Source organism: Arachis hypogaea, chromosome 6 (genome assembly GCF_003086295.3).
Source record: "Arachis hypogaea cultivar Tifrunner chromosome 6, arahy.Tifrunner.gnm2.J5K5, whole genome shotgun sequence".
Taxonomy (NCBI): domain Eukaryota; kingdom Viridiplantae; phylum Streptophyta; class Magnoliopsida; order Fabales; family Fabaceae; genus Arachis; species Arachis hypogaea.
In genome coordinates, this window is record NC_092041.1 from 117916310 (window position 1) to 117935659 (window position 19350).

At 29.9% G+C, this 19350-nt stretch overlaps 3 protein-coding genes across 6 annotated transcripts; 2 read left to right on the top strand and 1 right to left on the bottom strand.

Moving 5' to 3' along the window:
* The first annotated feature begins 1650 nt into the window (after window positions 1–1650).
* LOC112756221 (type IV inositol polyphosphate 5-phosphatase 11-like) lies at window positions 1651–6849 on the top strand. Of its 3 annotated transcripts, none has more exons than XM_025804694.3 (8): window positions 1651–1869; window positions 1989–2154; window positions 2390–2523; window positions 4046–4125; window positions 4349–4474; window positions 5087–5274; window positions 5480–5617; window positions 6417–6849. In XM_025804694.3, exons 1-8 carry the CDS (start codon window positions 1847–1849, stop codon window positions 6666–6668), a joined length of 1107 nt encoding a protein of 368 aa, XP_025660479.1. In that variant the 5' UTR covers window positions 1651–1846; the 3' UTR covers window positions 6669–6849. The 3 variants fall into 3 exon arrangements, with proteins under 3 accessions (XP_025660479.1, XP_025660480.1, XP_025660481.1); XM_025804695.3 differs by having other exon boundaries at window positions 1709–1869; window positions 4080–4125; window positions 4333–4474; XM_025804696.3 differs by lacking the exon at window positions 1651–1869 and having other exon boundaries at window positions 2003–2182.
* Window positions 6850–8196: 1347 nt separating this feature from the next.
* On the top strand, window positions 8197–15069 carry LOC112756222 (protein DA1-like). Of its 2 annotated transcripts, none has more exons than XM_025804697.3 (12): window positions 8197–9105; window positions 9692–9853; window positions 9976–10066; window positions 10466–10622; window positions 11202–11337; window positions 11457–11540; window positions 13153–13272; window positions 13354–13566; window positions 13675–13737; window positions 13831–13949; window positions 14220–14278; window positions 14441–15069. In XM_025804697.3, exons 2-12 carry the CDS (start codon window positions 9734–9736, stop codon window positions 14731–14733), a joined length of 1455 nt encoding a protein of 484 aa, XP_025660482.1. In that variant the 5' UTR covers window positions 8197–9105; window positions 9692–9733; the 3' UTR covers window positions 14734–15069. The 2 variants fall into 2 exon arrangements, with proteins under 2 accessions (XP_025660482.1, XP_025660483.1); XM_025804698.3 differs by having other exon boundaries at window positions 11217–11337.
* A 90-nt stretch (window positions 15070–15159) lies between these two features.
* Window positions 15160–17101, bottom strand: LOC112757923 (lysM domain receptor-like kinase 4). Its single transcript, XM_072198379.1, has 2 exons — window positions 16624–17101; window positions 15160–16373 (listed from the first exon to the last, which is right to left on the bottom strand). The coding sequence occupies exons 1-2, from the start codon at window positions 17099–17101 to the stop codon at window positions 15160–15162; spliced, it is 1692 nt and encodes a 563-aa protein (XP_072054480.1).
* Window positions 17102–19350: the final 2249 nt, after the last annotated feature.

Genomic DNA, 19350 nt, shown 5'->3' on the forward strand with positions numbered 1-19350 from the left:
TTCTACTTAATTTCAGGTAGTCAAATTTAATTTTGTTTATGAAGATACTTTTTTGTTTTAGCAAGGGTATTTTTGAGAAGAAATATTAGTATTTTTCTTTTTTTTTTTCCTAGTAACAATCAATTATAGTTATATCTGAAGATTAAATTATCATTTTTATTTTCTAACAATATTTTGTTTATTTTAATTATGAAAGATGTAAAATAGTTCAATATCTATTAAATATTGAATTAGTCTAATAAAATTATTCAAAATATTTAGCAAAATTACCAACAAACTATCTATTTGAAGTAGGTTTAGCGAGTAAATTTTTTTTTTAGTATCTTAATTTGTATTTTTTATTCTTAGTTTACACTTTTTTAGAATATTAGCTTTTCAACTCAATAGCTTGCATAATAGAGATAATAATAGCGGTTTTTAATATGGTCAGCGCCAAAAGGATTTCGTATACTTTTAGCATTTTTCTATTGAGTCTATTCGTATGAACATGTGGAAATGTTTTATAGGTAGCCAAACTACTTCAGCAATAGCACACTAATATCCACGTGTTGGGTTGAATTATCCTTTCCCAATTCGGATTAATGTAGCCGCCAATTAATAAATCTCAGTATGTATTATATAATTAGGAAAATTTTAAGAGATAATATTTTTAGTGAAAAAGAATAAAGTTAATTAATATTTGTTTTAATGTAAGGAAAAAATACTAAGTTTTTGTTTAAATATTTATGCATGCTAGATGGTCATGAATCAATGCTTTATTACTCACTCTATAGTGGGATTTGTCATCTTTCTTCGATACATTTGTAGTAGTATTTCATTTTATAAATGTACTAACCCTTAAATATAGTTAGTAATAACATATTTACAAATTTCACAAGACTCTTAATTACATGGGGAAAATAATTTAAATCGTTTGGTAGTCATATTTTTCTTATTCAAACTTTCATGAAAGAATTGTTAGTTAAAAAGAATTAATAGGTAAAAATAGAGTTCAAATACTACTATGCTATGCAGGATAAACATAAAGACCCTAAAACTATCGTTCTTACGATCATTTCTATATTTTTAATATAGAACACATGAATGATGAGTTATAAACGATTTTTAAGTAAATTTTGTACCAAATAATACGTGCACATATGTAAATTTTATACATAATATATACACCATAATATCAATTAAATCTACAAAAAAAAAAGATAAATCTCAAATTGCAAATGGATTTTATATACCTAATAATAATTTTAAAGGAAAAAAAAAACTCATGTTGGCATTAAACAAGCTATTATAATAATTTAGTTCTTTTATTACTCGTTATTATTATTAATGAAACTTTTCAGATAGACTCTGAAAAAAGTAAAGATTTGGAGCTATATAGATCCAAATATATAGCTGTAGCAGCCTCTAATTACTCCTTCCATTGACAATAATCTTAGACGTATCATTTATTAGACTTTTATAATTTAGATTTAAGATAGTGTATGTTTGCTTGACGTAAATTGCATGGTGTGTGGTATAATCTTAACTCAATGGTCCTTTTCAACTTTGTTTTTAACTTCTCTTCATTGTCAACTAGACTCAACCTAACTCGTTAGAAAAAAACAAACAATATATCATATTCAAATGTTTCAATTTTAAATTGATTCAATTATATTCAAGATCTCTAGAATGGTAGAGAAGCATCACATAAATAATTGTCATGTGCATGATCTCTATATAAGTATGGTCCAAGTCAATGAATTTAAAAACCCTTCATTTCATCTCTCTTTTTATTATATTATCCTTCATAAAAATAGTGACTTTTCACTCAAAATAATCTTCTTCTTTTTGGGAAATTAACACCACAATGGGGAACCTCTTTTGCAAAGGGTAAGTGAAATTATGGAATAATTATGATGATCAACATTTTTTTTATTATTATTATTACCACACATACATATATTTTCTTAATATTTTGTGACATTGAATTATTATTGAATATTTTTCAGGAAGAATTATTCAAGGTGGAAGAGGAGGCCAATAATGAGTTTCATTCATAACCAAGCTTCTCCAACTCACATAGGAATAAGAACGGTGGAAGCTGAAAATGTTTGCAACTTTTCAACTCATTCGGATCTATGTATCTCCATAGCAACTTGGAATATGAATGGCCAGGTGCAGATAACAATTCTAATTTAAACAAGTAAGGTTTTTCGTTTGAAAAAAAAAACTTTAATTATATTGTTGATTGCTAGTAGTTTAATTTGAATTGAATATAATAAGGGTCATATATTACTATATGATCGGTTTTAGAAAATTTTCAAACGAGAAACCAAATATATATGTTATGAACTTCGTTTGTTGATTTTTCATGTATGTTTTAATTTAATTAAATTGTGAATATTATTAGGTTTCGTTTGAAGAGCTGGCAGATATGGTTGGTAGCAACCGGGAATTTGAACTTTTAGCAGTTGGATTGCAAGAAGCTCCAAAAGAAAGAAAAGTTGCAACACTCCTCAAAGAAGCTCTACATGAAACTCACACGTAAGTTTTTTTTTTTTTTTAAGTTATAAGTGAGATTTGAATTCGAGACCTCTAAATAAAAAAATGAGAGACTATATTATTTGAGTTATAACTGATTGGACACGTAAATCATTATTGTGAGATGATAACTCAAGATACCTAAAATGATAATTAAAATATTGGCACATACTATATATAACAACTTAGTCAAAATAAATTAAATGATTTAATAGTTGTCAATTATATATAATTTTTTATATAAGACATCTTAATGTCAATAGTTATCTTATTATTTTTAGACTTATTATGTTACATCATCAACATTTTCTTAGCCAAGATTGAGTTATTAATATAACAATGAAACCAATTAATTATCCTAATGACAAAGTCAAAGAAATTATGATATTAAGTTTCACCAACTGAAAACAAGAAGTCAAGAAGCTAAGGTAGTAAATGACCCCCCCCCCAAAAAAAATTATGTAGGCCTAGTTAAGAAAATTGTGTTTAACTAAAAATTATTGACCACCTATTATTATTATTTGGTAGATTTTTTTGTTTAAAGTACAAAAGCCTTAACTTTTGGTTCGGCTTTAAGATTGAGGGAGATAGAACTTAGAAGTGTGGCGCAATAAGTTGTGAAAGTTTATCCAATTGTAATGTGTTGTCAACTTCTGATGAGTGATGATGCACCTTACCTATGTTCATACCTTATGCCATGCACCATGTTTTATATATAGTATAGAAGAATTTATATCTATATCTATATCTAGAGTTAAGTGCACTTTGAGTTTTGAGATTTACGAATTATACTGATTTAGTTCTTGACTTTTTAATTATTATAATTTGGTTCTTTAGATTAAAAAAATGCACTAATATAATTACTAAAAATATTGTTAGTGAGATAACTCAAGTCTTATCATGTTGAACATATTAAAACGATATTTTACACGTTTTAATGCTAAAAGAGCTCAATAATAAAAGGATTTGAACAATATTAAAAGGAAAGGGTATAATGTTTTAGTATTGTTTAAACCCTTAAATAATATCATTTACTGCCTTCTTTAACCCTAAAATGCATACCACGTCGTTTTAATATATGTCTAGTGTGACAAGGCTTAAACTATACTATTAACGGTGTTAAATTCTGGCAACGAAAGATATATGAGGAACTATATTGATGTACTTTTTTAAATTCGAAAAATCAAATTATAATAATTGAGAAGTCAAAAACTAAATTAGTGCAACTTATCAATTTCAAAAACCAAAATGAAGATTAACTCTCTATATCTATCTCTTAATAAGTGTCATGTCACAAAATGCAACTGCTGGAACTTCACTTAAAAAGAAAAGTATATAAAATCTTGTATTATTAATAATATCTTGCACCTCGTTACATGAATTTACAAGCACAACAATTGTTATTTACAGTATTATTCTGTCATCATCAAAATTAGGACCATCTTTGATTTTCTTTTGTTTGTATACTAACTAATAATTAATGTTCTTCTCTTTTCCATAATTTTTTTCCTTAAATTAAATGAAGCATGATAGGCAAAGTAATAATGGGATCTTTGCAGCTCTACCTATTTGGGCCATCAAATGCAAAAAGATCTTCCATTACAGGTACAATATTCTGACCCTTATGCAATAATGATTATATGTTTGAAAGAGAATGATGATATATATATTGATCAATGGAAAGAAAATAAATATACTAAAGGGTAACTTTTTTTTAAGAAATTAATTACTAGAATGATAAAAATTTATTTTTTTAGCATTTTTTATTAGTGTTATTTTTTTTCAAAATCATACTACTAATAAATGTAATAGTTTTTACTATATGCAGAATTGAAGATGGACAAACAGTCAATTGGGGGATTTGGAGGAATAATTGGAAGAAAGAAAGGAGCTGTTGCAATCCGAATTAACTACAAAGGCATTAGAATTGTTTTCATCTCTTGCCATCTCTCTGGTAAATATATATTTAAGGGATATATAATTCATAATTAAAATTATTTTAAATTGTTAGAGATATAATTATTTATATATCTTTTTTCTTCAATTTAAGTTTTTTGAAAAAGTAATTTTACTATATGATATTAGAATTTTTATGATCCGAAAGTCTAGAGTGCAATCTTTATTGATCTCTAAAAAAAGAAAATTTAGCATAAGACAAATTATTAAAAGAGAAAAAAATTTATAAAAAAATACAAACAAACTCAAAAGAAACTTTTATTCAAAAAAATATGTTAAAAATATTATTTATTCGTGTGTTTTTTTTTATCAACTTAAATTTTTAGAAGAAATAATATCATGACAAAAATATTAGAAAATAAAATTTATACTATAAAAAAGATAATTACCAAAAAAAAATACTATAAAAAAGATAATGTATGAATTTGGTACTATAATATAAAAAGAATGAGTATACAAAACTTAAATAATGATATAATTAAGCTTTCAAGTTGTGATTTTAGACAACATCATATATTAATTTCTAATTATAAACTTTTCTTAAAAATATCTTCAAAGATATATTGGATTATTACATACTAATGTGTTAATTATTTAAAATTTGCATAAGCTCATGCAAGCAAGGTAGAGGAAAGAAATTGTGAATGTAGGCACATATCACACTCTCTATTCTCTAAGAATTGGAATCCATATTCAAGACCATCACATATTACTATTTGGTTGGGAGATTTAAACTACAGGCTTCAAGGCATTGATACTTATCCAGCCAGAAATCTTATCAACAATGACCTTCATCAGGTATTGAATTATATATAATCCTCATTTAATTTTTTTTTAAATATAAACTATATCCTTAAAAATATAGAACTTGTAATTAATACATTTTTTTGCATAACTAAATAATGCATACATAGATATGCACCATATAGTACACAACAAAATTGCTACCATGAATTAAAATAAAATAAAATAATTAGTCCCTTTTAATTATTTTTCATTTCAGAGGCTGCATGGAAAAGATCAGCTTTTACAAGAAGCTGGGCGTGGACAAATATTCAATGGCTTCTGTGAGGGAACATTGACATTTAAGCCTACTTATAAATACAACAAAGGAAGTAGCAACTATGATACAAGTTACAAGGTCATCTCATTATTAATCTTATTCTAGTATAATTAAATTCCATCACAACATTATTATGACATCTACTAATAGAGTTAATTAGCTAGCTAGATTTTTTTATGATCATATGTTTATTATTCTTATTAAAACAATATAAATAAACCTTTAATTTTTTAATTTAAAAATATATAAATTTTTAATTTATTGAAAGAATAAATTACCATTTGTATTTATAAAAGATATAGACGCCGACAAATAAAACGACAATTGTAACCACGGAAGATGACTTTCGTGTGCCAAAAGTACCGGACATTGGTTACACAATTAGTCTGTTAGGTACTTTTGACACATATAAGCCATTTTCTATAGTTACAATTATCGTTTTATTCTTATATGGGTACATTTGTCAGCTTCTGTATCTTTTATGGGTACAAATAATAATTTATTCTTTATTAAAAATATAAAAGCGTTATGTTATTTTAAAATAAAAGATATTTAAATTCTTTCGTCTAAAATATATAAAAATAAGATCTCTCTAAAAAATTTAAATGTTAATTTCACATTTTAAAAAATAATGAATATTTTTATATTAATTAATCAAAAAAAATTTTTTTAAGATAAATAAGTTAAGAACTTATTTATCATTTATTCTTATTATTGGTTATTAAGAACGAACAACCGGTTTATTTATTACATTATAGTCAAACAACGTGTGTATTTAATTACTTAATTAAAGCTTTGTGTTAGTGTGTGGTTTTAGCTTATTATTATTGACATTCATCGTAATTAATTTATGAGATAATTAATGTGATTAAAGCAGGTTCGAGTGCCAGCATGGACCGATCGCATATTATTCAAAATAGAAGATGAAAGTGACATTGAAGCAACTTTACATTCTTATGAATCCATGGATGAAATTAATGGTTCTGATCATAAACCTGTAAAGGCACATCTCTGCTTAAGATTAATTCGTCAACGTCGTCTTCCACCAATAATTGAAAACTCTAATTCTATTATCAATAGTAATAATAATAATAATAATAATAATAATATTAATCAACTTTCTAGTTAGCAAGTGCTTCGCTTGAAACGTCGTATTCTAATAATGTAATGTCGTAATTTTTCCTTTCTTCATTACTATTTCAGATTCTTTTATATAATCTCTCATTTGTCAATAATTTTGTATTAATTAATTAATGTACTAGAGATAGAAACATTTGAAAATTAAATTTTTCATCAGTAATCAGTTGATATTTTTGTTCATCAATATTTATTTTATTACAACAACAACAACAACAACAATAATAATAATAATAATAATAATTTAATCCCTTAAATGTTAAGAGTAAAAATTAACTAACAAATAAAGTAGTAATTGGTAAAATTAAGGGATTAAAATTTTATGAATATACACCGGGAAGAGAAGAGAGCAATTAACAAAGAAAAATAATAGAAAACCAGTTAATGAACAAATCAAGCATTTTTTTTAATTTAGATATGGAAGGGAGAATGGTGTAGGACGCAGTTATGAAGTGTATGAGTGTTTTACGCAGTTGTGATGTTAGAAGCTAAAATTAGACCGTTTGATCTGTGAGAAGTATAGAAATTAGACCGTTCGATTTTTTGGTATACAAATCAAACTCCAAATTTTTAAAAATTTTTAAACGTACATCCCACAATTTTAAAAATTATCCAAAATTACAATGTTAAAATATATTACATATTTTATTTTTATATCTAAATTTTTTAGTCCAAATCAAGAGTTAATTATTATTTACTCAAATGTAAAATGAATAAAAAATATATTAGATAGTCACCTAATTTTTTTAAAATTAAAAGACAAAAAATGTGAAACGTGAATTTTTGTTAGTTATTATTGGTAGTATAGTAGATTCCTAGGCAAGTACGATGGAAGCTAATAAAGTCATTTAATTTGGTCGGTTTATTAACTATTGACTTTGTTTTTTGTCTTTGGGGATTTTATGATTGGTTGGTTATTTCCCTTTGGATTTGTTCCAACTTAAGCCACCATTGTTGAAGTTGACTTAATTATTTGCCGACTATTTGAATTTATTTGTTTTTGTCATTTCTTTTGGATTTTTCAAATACCAATTGATGATTCATTAATTCACTCTTTCTCGTATATATATCTTATTAAGACATTAATTTAAAAAAGTAACGATGATATTATTTTTGAAAATATATTTTAAGAGTATTAATGAAATAAAATATTTTATTAAAATTATTGGAAAGTTGAGTTTTTAATAATTTTTAATGCAATGAGTATATATATATAAAAAGATTAGAATATTGCCATTATTACTGTATTTTTCAAATATCTAGCTAAATGCTTAATCAAGTTAACAATTCTTTTGGTACGATGATTGACAAGTATACTAAAGGACTAAAGGTTTAACATTATTTTTTTTCAAAAAAATTATAATATATTTCATGATAAAAAAAAAACTATAGCAGATATTTTACAATATTCATTAGCAAAATTTTGATTTTTTTTTACGCGTTTCAATTTTTTAAACAAAAAGTTAGAAATTCCTGGCCAGCAGTATTAATTAAGAGAGCCCAATACCATTATTTTAATTGATGAGATGCATTTTTTTCACATTGTTTTAATGACACATTCTATGCAAAATAATAATAAATATAATAAAATTTGAAAAGCATTTTAACAATTATATTATATCAATATATCGTACAATAATACTTTAACTCTAATCTAGTCTAAACTAATGTTTTCATAAAAGAAACTTTCTGGGATTACCGCGTTTGGGTTTGGGATTTATTTTCTCTTTCTGCTTTTGTGTTTTTTGGGTCTTCTCTTCTCATTCTTCTCTTTCTCTTCAATCTCATTCCTTTGAAGAAAGAGAAAGAACAAAGAACCAAGAGGACCCCACACAACACAACACACTTAAACAACACAAACCTTGTTTCTTGTTGAATTTCTTCACAGTCTTTTGTCCCAAATAGTTGAATTTGTCACAACCACTGTTTCCCATACAACACAACACCATAAATTATTATTATTATTAATAAATAAATTAATTAATCAATTTCCAAAACCCTTTTTTTGTCAAACCTTCTTCCTTCCCCCCTTTGGTGTTATCATCAATCTCATCAATTTTTGACCTTTCTGAAAAATCCCGTGCATTTATTATACTTTCCCCTGTTTCCAATTGTAAAAAGATTATTTTTTTTAATTTAAAATTTTGATTTTTTTTTCCTCTTTGTCAATGATATTGTGGAGTATACGTGTTCGTGTTTCTCGTTTCTGAAATTAAAGGAAAAAAAAATAAAACATTTTTTGCTTTGTTTCTTCTCCTTCCTTGTTCCTTCTATTTGCTTTCCCTTGACACATACAAAAACTTGAGTTGAAGTTTCTTAGATCATCATCATCAAGTTTGCAGTTGCTGGAGAGAGAAAAGGAGAAGCAAATTTACATGCTCTAGAATCTTACTTTGATCTTGTTCTCTCTGCTTTTTCTGAAGAAAGAGGTGAGTTTATTTATTGTTTTTTTCTTTTTATTATTGAATTATTGCCCCAGGATTTGGATTTTTATTTTTATGTAATCAATTTAATTGACCTATGGAGCTTGGGGAAAAAAAAACTTTTTGTTCTTCTGGGTTCTTTAATTTTGGAGTTATTTACTTAGAGTGGCAATTTGAGTCTCAGTTCTCATATATATTTGGTAGTGATTCCTTTTGAACTGTTTTTTTCTAGATGTACCTTTTTTCTCTTTAGCTGCAGCTTCAGTTGTTAAAGGTGTGTTTGGTTTGTTTATAGTTTTGCAAACTATGATTTTGATCCATTGCAATTTCTGCCCAAGTCATTGTTTGAGGCTAAAAAGTCAATTTGTTTTTGCTGAAGATGTCGAAATGAATCGAAATCGAGTTTGTCAGTTTGTGCCCTTTAAACTATTGTTTGGAGTATGCAAATTGAAATGCATACATATTATGAAGATGGAAATAGTTTCTTTGAATTTCACTTAACCCATGTCTCCAATAGTAGTGGTGTTCCCAAATTCCAATAGTATTGGAGTTTTCGAGTTAATTGAACTATTGTTGGCTGTTTGATTTTCAGGAAGGAATTTGTACCTATTATGAACATATAGCAACTTGAATTATGGGTTGGCTTAGCAAATTTTTCAAAGGCTCCGACCAAAAGATTTCGGAAGGGCATTACCATTCGTATTATAACGGGGATGCGGATTCTTACTTGCCATCGACGTCTGGTGTAACAAACGTGAGAACTCCTTAACAATTGCTTTTGAATGCATTATTTTGCAAAGTGTTGAAATATGCCATTGTTTCTATTTCCTGTTTGTCCAACTTTTCAAACATATGTTGATGGGAATTTGGATGCAGGATGTTTGGCCTGAGAATGAGAACGAAGATATAGATCGTGCCATTGCATTATCTCTGGCAGAGCAAAATCATAGAGGAAACCATGTAAATGGTGAGTGATATAACTCCAAACTGTTGTTGTATATTTTAAAAGAAAAATAAGGCATTTACACCATTGCGTTCTTTTAGTTTTAATTAGGAAAAATTTGATATCAAGTCTGTGATAGTCTATTGAATGCAGTCTTTGTCAATTACAATGGTAAATTCAGTTGCTATAGAATTGAATAGAACTTATTTAGTCGTAGCTATTTACTATTGTTTTGCTTTTGCAGTTTGTTTACATTGGAAAATTTCTGCTTGTGTTGAACATTAACTGTTACTTCTACATATTTTTGGATCCGGCGCTCTGTCCTTTATAGATGATATATGTTACCTTAACCTTGTAAATTGTGTTTTGAAAAACCAACTACAATGGAATATACGTCAATGAGTTTTTCTGTCTATTATGTAGACTACAGATCTCAATTAGAAGAAGATGAACAACTTGCCAGAGCTATAGAAGAAAGCCTAAATCTAGAGTCTCCTCCGAAATATGGAAACGAGAACATGTATCAACCCCATCCGGCGGTTCCAATTCCAGTACCAGTGTATTTCCCAATGGGATCAAGGTACGAGTTAGAGGACAGGTCACCATATTGTACGAATTTGGTATCACCATTTCAACACTTTTTGTTTGACTACTTAAATGAGCATGCTAAGATTATCAATTTATCATCTAAATTTATCTGTTCACCATTTACCATTCTGTCATGCTTGATGATTTCGAATTCTCTATTTTGATGTTTGTTTTACTCCTTTGTATTCATTAACATATTTTTCCCCGTCTATTCTTGCTGGTCCTTATTAGACTACTTATTGACTTGCACTCATATGCCTCATTATGGATATTTTTGGGAGGAACAGGAGGATGTAACTGAACTAGTATGTAGCATAATACATTGGTATTCTCATTTATCAAATAATCTATATACATATGCATAGTGATCTTCATCTTTAGTATCCTCTTCAAATATATTGTACCATATATACCATAAAGTTACCGTAATTGATTGATAACTGCACGTCTAGTTCAATTAGCAAACAAATAACACAGATCCCAATAACTTTAATTTTTCGCCTGCAAAATATATCATAATTTGTTGGTTTGAAAACTTCGCATCATGCAGAAATATTTGAATGTTTTTTAGTTTTTTGCATAATAGGATTTGTGCTGGCTGCCATACTGAGATTGGTTATGGACGATATCTAAATTGTTTGAATGCTTTCTGGCATCCTGAATGCTTCCGCTGTCATGCTTGCAACCTACCGATCTCTGATTATGAGGTGCCCGAATTTCCATTTACCTGCCAAAATGCTGTTCTTTATTTCATTTTTCCATTAATGGGTTTTTCTTGCATGGCTACGGATTTGTTGTTTTTACACATGCATTCTTGCTTTTGTAGTTCTCCACGTCGGGAAATTACCCTTACCATAAATCATGCTATAAGGAAAGCTACCATCCAAAATGTGACGTCTGCAAGCATTTCGTGAGTACAAATTTTATGTTCTTGTTTATTGTAAATTTGTAATTGATACCCAAAAAAGGACAGCCCGGTGTACAAGCATCCACATTAATGCAGGGTCCGGGAAAGGGCTGCATCCAAAGGATGTAATGCACTCAGCTTAATCTGATATATATATTTTTTTTGGTGAATGAACGGGGCTTTTGCCCAAAGACTACACTACAGAGATAAAGCGGGTAACTGAACCCTTCTAACATCATCAGACAGAACATTCCTCAATTCAACACATGGTTGATCCAAAAAACTGAATCCAAACCTCAAGCTTAAGCTCTTTCTTGCTAGGAGGTCTGCTCCTCTGTTTCCTTCCCTGAAGGAGAGTAAATTTCATTCTCCAATCCCTACTCCTCATCCGGTGTAATCTAATAATAGGATCAGGGTGTTGTGAGGATTTCTCTGGCTTCTGTAACATCGCTAGGGCTGCTCTAAAATCTGTTTCTATAATTGCCTTTCTAAAGCCCAAGTCCCAAGTCACCTCAAGACCTTTCAAAATGCCCCATAATTCCGCTTGATAAGCGGTTGTGACTCCTACATTCATCGCATACCCAGCAATCCATCTTCCATGCTCATCTCTAAGCATCCCTCTGCAACCCGCCGCACCCAAGATTGCCCGCCGAAGCTCCATCCGAGTCGTCTTTAACCCACCCCAGGGAAGGAGGCTTCCATTTTATGTGAGCCTCAATTCTATCTGGGGGGTGTCTAATGAGAGATTCCTTCTTGAAGGCCTCTTTGATATTTTGAACGTAGGGGATTATGAAATCCTTTGTATCCACAGCTCTTTTATAAGGTGGGGAGAACAAGAAATTCAATCCTCTTTGTTTCTACCAATGTGTGATATGAGGTTCAATCTTACCCAAAGATCAAAGGGAGCTCTAAAGAAATTGTTTAGATGTTGAGGGAGGATAAGGCTTGACCAAATCCTGGCTGCTACCTGGCAGTCTCTCATCACATGTAGCAGCGTTTCCTGCTGTCCAAGACAGCGGTGGCAGTCCGAGCTAGCTCCAAAAAATCTAGCTCTTCTACACGCAGTCATAAGCCTTTTATGCACCATAATCCACATGAAGCACTTTGATTCCTTGAGGACCCTTCCATTTCCAAATGATGTTCAAAGTTTGGTCTTCATTTAAATTTTCATTAGATAAGAGCTTGTAGGTACTCACTATGTCAAGATTTCCCTCCTTCAAATGTTTCCACAAGATTCTGTCTTCACCCCACGGCTTGAACCCATGACCTTGAGGTCACACGGAGACAGCTTGACCGTTGCTCCAAAGCTCCCCTTCATTGTAATTGACACCCAAAAGGCCAAAAAGTATAAAGTTTCTTTTCCATTTACCATGTAATATGTAAAAAATGGATGAGAAGAGTGGAAAGATGTTTTGTTATCAAAGTTTGTGCATCGTGTTCTTGATGGTATAGGACTAAAGCCGATGTCGTTTGTGAGATCATGATGTTTTTATAGCTTCTCAAGTGTTGGCATTAATTAAGTATATGTTACTCAATTTTCACCCGAATTTAGTAATTTACACCTTATACCTCATTGCGGTAGCTGTTAATTTCGGTAATATATATCTTTTGACAGATTCCAACAAACCCTGCTGGTCTTATTGAATATAGGGCACATCCATTCTGGGTCCAAAAATATTGCCCTTCTCATGAACACGATAACACTCCAAGATGTTGCAGCTGTGAGCGAATGGAGGTTAGTATGAATGAAAAATTTTATCACGAATGAACTTTTATTGTGAACAGTGTAATTAAAATTTTCTATCTTCATACACAGCCACGAGAGACTGGATATATCGGTCTTAATGATGGCCGGAAGCTTTGCTTAGAGTGCCTTGACTCTGCAATCATGGATACAAGCGAATGCCAACCGCTTTATGTTGATATACAAAGATTTTATGAAAGCTTAGACATGAAATTGGAGCAGCAAATTCCACTTCTCTTGGTTGAAAGACAAGCCCTGAATGAAGCAAGAGAGGGGGAGAAGCATGTAAGTAAAAATGCATTTTCACCTATTCATAGTAATTATATTATAATATCTGATAAATTTGATCTTAATGTTTTAGTTTTCATCCTGCTTATTCGTTATCTTGGCCAGGGTCACTATCACATGCCAGAAACTCGAGGACTCTGCCTTTCGGAAGAGCAGACGATCAGCAGCGTAAGATTTCTTTTTATGTTTTCGGCTTTAGTGACGTTTCCTTCTCTCTTGTCCGTGCTATTAAATGATACATTGCGTTTGAACTTTAATCAGATCTCGAGACGACCGAGACTTGGGGCAGGAAATAGAGCGGTCGACATGAGAACACAATCATACAAATTGACCAGACGTTGCGATGTGACGGCAATTCTCATTTTATTCGGACTTCCAAGGTAATAATTCAATGCTTTTACAAATTCCAGAGTCACAAAGCTCAATGCTTATGAGTACATAAATCTTTCAAAGTTAACAAATCTAGCTCTGCAAGGGAAAAATTCTTCAGTGTTTTTTTCTTCTGCCTTTGTGTCTGCTAGTTTGCTCATGGTATTTTTCTTCATATTCTTGTTATTGGATTTATATGTTTGCATATTCCTGTTTCCTCATCTTGTGGTTGGATGAATCATGATTCTATTTATGAATACAATTCGTTTTTATCTTTTCAGATTGCTTACTGGATCGATCCTAGCTCACGAGATGATGCATGCATGGCTGCGGCTTAAAGGTACTATTTCACCTAGAAATTCTTTGAATGTGGAGTATCATGTGAACTTTGTTATCCATTTTGGAGTTTAGGCTTTAAGATTTAAGGAATTTAATCATACATTTCAATATCTGTCATCAAATCGATGTACTTCGTTCTAAGCTATCTGCTCTATTTGTGAAGGCTACCGAACCCTAAGTCAAAACGTCGAAGAAGGTATATGTCAGGTTATGGCATACATGTGGTTGCATTCTGAACTCACTTCGGCGTCAGCCTCATCCTCATCTTCAACATCTAGAAAAGGGAAAAGACCCCCTTTTGAGATGAAGCTCGGCGAGTTCTTCAAGCACCAGATTGAATCCGACATCTCGCCAGTTTACGGAGACGGGTTTAGGGCAGGTCACCAAGCAGTGCAGAAGTATGGTCTTCAGAAGACCCTAAACCATATATGGATGACTGGTACTTTTCCATTTTGAAAAGCATTGAGAAAAAACCCTCCCACTTTTTGTTTTTACACATTGTTTTTTCCCTCATTCTTTTCTGGAGATAAAAAGGTTCCTTAGGGCATTAGATTTGGCAAACTCATGATTTTTTTGTACTTGTAATTAAAATGGATACCATTTTGGATGCATTGATTACATTCATATGATTTTTTGCAACATAATAGTACTTTTGTAGCAAAAGAAGAAAAAGTGAAAAACAATGGGGAGAACACTTTCATAGCAAAGGTGTAGTCTTAGGGTACTAGAGAGGTCCATTTTTATTAATTAATTCTGTGATAATATATAAAATTTGATACAATGATTGTGAAATTTGAAATATCCTATAATAACTACAAAGAGAAAAAAACAAATTGTACATTCAACCTTATTATATGTAGACATAAATTCTGCACACATTTATTAACATTTCAACATGACAATTTTCTCACTCCAACAATTATTATGGGACTCAGAAAGTGTTTTCCACAAGGTAGAGACCACCTCTGACATGTTTGGTCTACTTTCTGATTCTTGATTCAAGCAAGCTAAACTTGGCTTAACTAGCATCAAAGCACTTTTTCTCTCAATGTTTCCAATGAGCCTTGGATCAAAGAACAAACTCAACTTCTCTTCTTCATGCTCCTTACTAATGAGATTATTCATCATGATCCTAGAAACCATTGTTATTCCTTCTCTTGATAAACCATGCAGTGTAACACATTCTTTGCTAGTGATCAATTCCAAAAGTACCACTCCAAAGGCATAAACATCATCTGAAGTGTGACAAGAACTTGAACTTGTTATCATTCTCCTTTCTAATAATTCTTCTGCTAGAGAAAAATTTGCTATCTTTGCCCTTAGATCTTTGTTTAGAAGAATGTTTCCACTGTTAATATCATTGTGAACATAACAAGGATATGTGAAGTTGTGAAGATATTGAAGTCCATTTGCAATATCCAAAGCAATTTGAATCCTCTTTGACCAACTTTTATGCAAAAAAGAGTTTTCTTCACTACTAAGCCATTCTCTTAAGGAACCATTTTCCATGAATTTAAACACAAGATAGAACAAATCTTCATTTTCACAATATCCTTGAAGCTTGATCAAGTTGAAATGGTTGATTCTTCTAAGTAAATTTATTTCTTTTGAAGCATACCCTTTACTTATTCTTCTTTTGACAGCAAAACTTTCCCTTTTGTTACCGAATTCGCCGTGAAATACAGAACCTTTGATTCTGTTCCTTGAACTGAAATTTTCGGTGGCATCCTTGATTTCCTCGAATTTATACAATTTAGAATAGTTCACATCAATGCTCGCTATTTCGACGGGGATATCTTCTGAAATCGCATGATTTTTGTTACGGATTTCGCCTGCCTTGATGAATCTTTCTGATATATTTCCTATAAAAAACACTAGAGATGACATGATGCTCAGAATCAATATAGCAGCAAGAATTATATTGAATATTACTAGTTTCTTTAACTCGATCCCTTTGGAACCGGTTTTGGCATGCAGTGAAGTAGAATCATATGGTGGATCATTGGCAACTGTGATTGTTGATGAACTCAGTGGTTCACTTGGCAAAGGAATCAGAAGAGTTGTGAATGGAAAAATTGTAGTTTCCATGGAAATACCTATATATGTTGCAACAATATGAACACAAATATTAAATATCCTAAGATATGATATGTGAATATGACAATTCCATTGAAATATAAAATATTTAAAAGAAACTATCATCACAAGTAAGCTAAAAGACAGTAGTGAATGAAATGAACCAATATCTTTGATGTAGTATTTGGAGATTATAAAATTAAGAATAGATTGATAGATTTATAAATCAATTATTATGATTAGAATCTATTAAAAAGTGTTTAGAATTACCATTGGCTTCAAGAAGATTCTGTATTGTTGCATTGAATCTTGATGCAATGCTAGAAATGGTGTCACCCCAATTCACAGAATAAGTCATCAAATACTTGGTGCCATTTCTTTCTTGATTCCATGTTGGACAAGCACACCTTAATGGAACATTCAACTCCATGCCGGGGCGCAAATCGCGCTCCGGATAAGGATTGAACCTCTTTAGGGAATCACAAGTGGTTAAGCCTTGGAAAGTTTCTGGCAAGATTGCACCCAAGACATGTTTGGTTTTGGATTGGTAATAGTAATACTTGGTGTCCTTCATTGAAGAACAAGAGCATTTCAAAGGGACAATAACCTCTTTACCAATTTGGAACATTGTGTGTGAAGTAGTGACATCATTGATTCTTGCAAGGTCTATTGGGTTTGAAGAAATGAGGTTGGAGATTGTGGTGATGGTGTTGTAAGGAGGTTGAGATTTGAAGATTAAGAATGCCATGCATGTTGATGATTCCTTGATGCCATTGTTATTGCATGTGTAGAGGAATGATGGTGAAGGTCCCTTTTTGTCATCATTGTTGCATCTTAGTATTGAGTTTCCTGAGTAGTTTTGTTGTGCCTAATTGCCATTTCAAGAAACAAAGAAAGCTTAATTAGTTTGTTAATTAAGATTAGTAGTTCAAAACTTGTTGAGAAAGAAAGAAAGAATTTAAAAAGTTCAATGCTGGTTGTAATCAGCCGATCTTACCCACTGGGATAAGACTTTGTTATTATTATTGTTATATTCATTATATTCATATAATTATATCAAGAAGTAATTGTAATTAGTTAGTGATAGCTAAAATAGGACAAAGGGGGACAATAAGTGAATTTCAAAAAAAGAAAAGTTTCTTATATTATTGATGTAATAAGAGTTATATATTTATAAATTATTTTTCTTAAAAAAAACGATATAAAAAATATATTTGTTCACATTGTAACACATAATTAAATATCAACATATAAATAAAATAAATATAGTAATTAGTTAATTACCCCCTAAAAGAAAAAAAAAAAAGAGGTAATTGCCTTAAAAAGAATCACTTACCGAGCATAGTCTGAGTGAGAAGAAAATGATTAGATACACAAGATATTTCATTGATGAAAAATGAGAACATTTAAGTGTATGAAAATTGAAGATATTTGATGCCTCACTTGCACTTTTATAGTAGAATAATTTAATGAATAATAAGTGATACAATGTGAGGGAATTTAATTTATTTTAAACAAAAATATCAAAGAGACAAAGACGAAGTTTACAATGTTGTAATTTGTCGACTATTTCATAGCTCAGGCTTCAGGGTACTATAAACTTTTATCAAAAATATTTTTTATACACTAAAATTATTCACTAATATATTTATGTATAAATATATGTGAAATTTAATTTATTTTTTAATATATATTTATATTCTAATATATATTTTATACTAATAACTTTTTTAATAGCTGATTTTAATATACACCATACACGTAATATAATCCCACTTTTATTGAGGAAACAATTGGCAATTAAATTCTGGCCTTTTAGCTGATTTTGAAGATGTATTATTAGTTTATTACACAGTTTAGAACTTTGGTTAAAGCATATGCACTTATTATGATTTATTTGTTTTCATTTCTATTTATGTTTTTATTAAAAAGAAATTGTAGTGGAGGGAGAATTTCTTAGTTACATATACTAAAGGTTGGTTTTGAAATATATATTATTATTCTTTAAATCTAAGTGCACATTAAAATTAGACAAATTACAATGGGAAGAGCCCATAGAATATATATCAAAGTCCAATGCAAATAATTTAAGAGAGTAAAAGGAGATAAACCCTAAGAAGTTCTTAATAATTTTTTTTAATTCATGAAAATCAAGGAACCTACTGCAAAGTACAAAAAAATTCAGCTAAAATATCTCCAAGACACTTGGAGGGGGAAAAAAAATCTCACCTTCAAGTATATATATTGGAAGATATCTAATATCTAAAGTATATTTTGGATTATTTACAATCGATTGTTTTTTCTTCTTTTTTTTATTTTATAATTTTTTCGTTAGAAGTTTTTTTTTTGGACAGAAGAGGGTGGTCTTTCTAACTGCTAAATTAGACAAAAAAAAAAAAAACAACAACAATGATAAAATAATTTTTTCCCTTGATGTGATGAAAGACTTTTGAAAAAGTCCAGTCTAAGATTTTTGGTAAAAAAAATGGCTGAATATTTAGCAAATAGATCCAAGAAATAAATAAATAAATAAATATGTAGCTTCCATCATTTAGAAATAATTTATATATGTCCCAAAATTTAGATTGGGTATAAATAATAATATGTAACTTTTTCATTTTTTTTTAATAGAAAGTATCTAAGCTAGTTTAATTTAATTTAAAAAACTTCTACCTGTTGTTTACAAGTTTATATAAGTCGTGTCCCTTGTTAATATCTTTGTATCTTTATTATTAGAATGGACATAAAATATACTAAATCAGTGTCTCTAGATACAATATCTCTATTCATATCTCATTTGTTAAACACAATTTTATATCTCTAATTCTTTATATTCCTAACTCAATATCCTGTCTTTATAAACAAACGCGGCTTAAATTAAAATATGATAATTAACTATGATAGCAACATTTTTTTTGTTTTTATTTTTTCTTATAAAAAATACTCTGTGAGTGTCACTTTAAACCAAAATTAGTTGTTCTTTGGTGGAATACAGTA

Excerpts from the sequence above, each read along its gene's own strand:
- LOC112756221 (XM_025804694.3), top strand. The coding sequence starts at position 1,847 with ATGGGGAACCTCTTTTGCAAAGG. Across the intron at positions 1,870-1,988 it reads GGGAACCTCTTTTGCAAAGG|GAAGAATTATTCAAGGTGGA; the intron begins GTAAGTGAAATT and ends AATATTTTTCAG. Across the intron at positions 5,275-5,479 it reads TCAACAATGACCTTCATCAG|AGGCTGCATGGAAAAGATCA; the intron begins GTATTGAATTAT and ends TTTTCATTTCAG.
- LOC112756222 (XM_025804697.3), top strand. The coding sequence starts at position 9,734 with ATGGGTTGGCTTAGCAAATTTTTCAAAGGCTCCGACCAAAAGATTTCG. Across the intron at positions 10,067-10,465 it reads TAGAGGAAACCATGTAAATG|ACTACAGATCTCAATTAGAA; the intron begins GTGAGTGATATA and ends TCTATTATGTAG. Across the intron at positions 13,738-13,830 it reads AAGAGCAGACGATCAGCAGC|ATCTCGAGACGACCGAGACT; the intron begins GTAAGATTTCTT and ends AACTTTAATCAG.
- LOC112757923 (XM_072198379.1), bottom strand. The coding sequence starts at position 17,101 with ATGGCATTCTTAATCTTCAAATCTCAACCTCCTTACAACACCATCACC. Across the intron at positions 16,374-16,623 it reads GAATCTTCTTGAAGCCAATG|GTATTTCCATGGAAACTACA; the intron begins GTAATTCTAAAC and ends CAACATATATAG.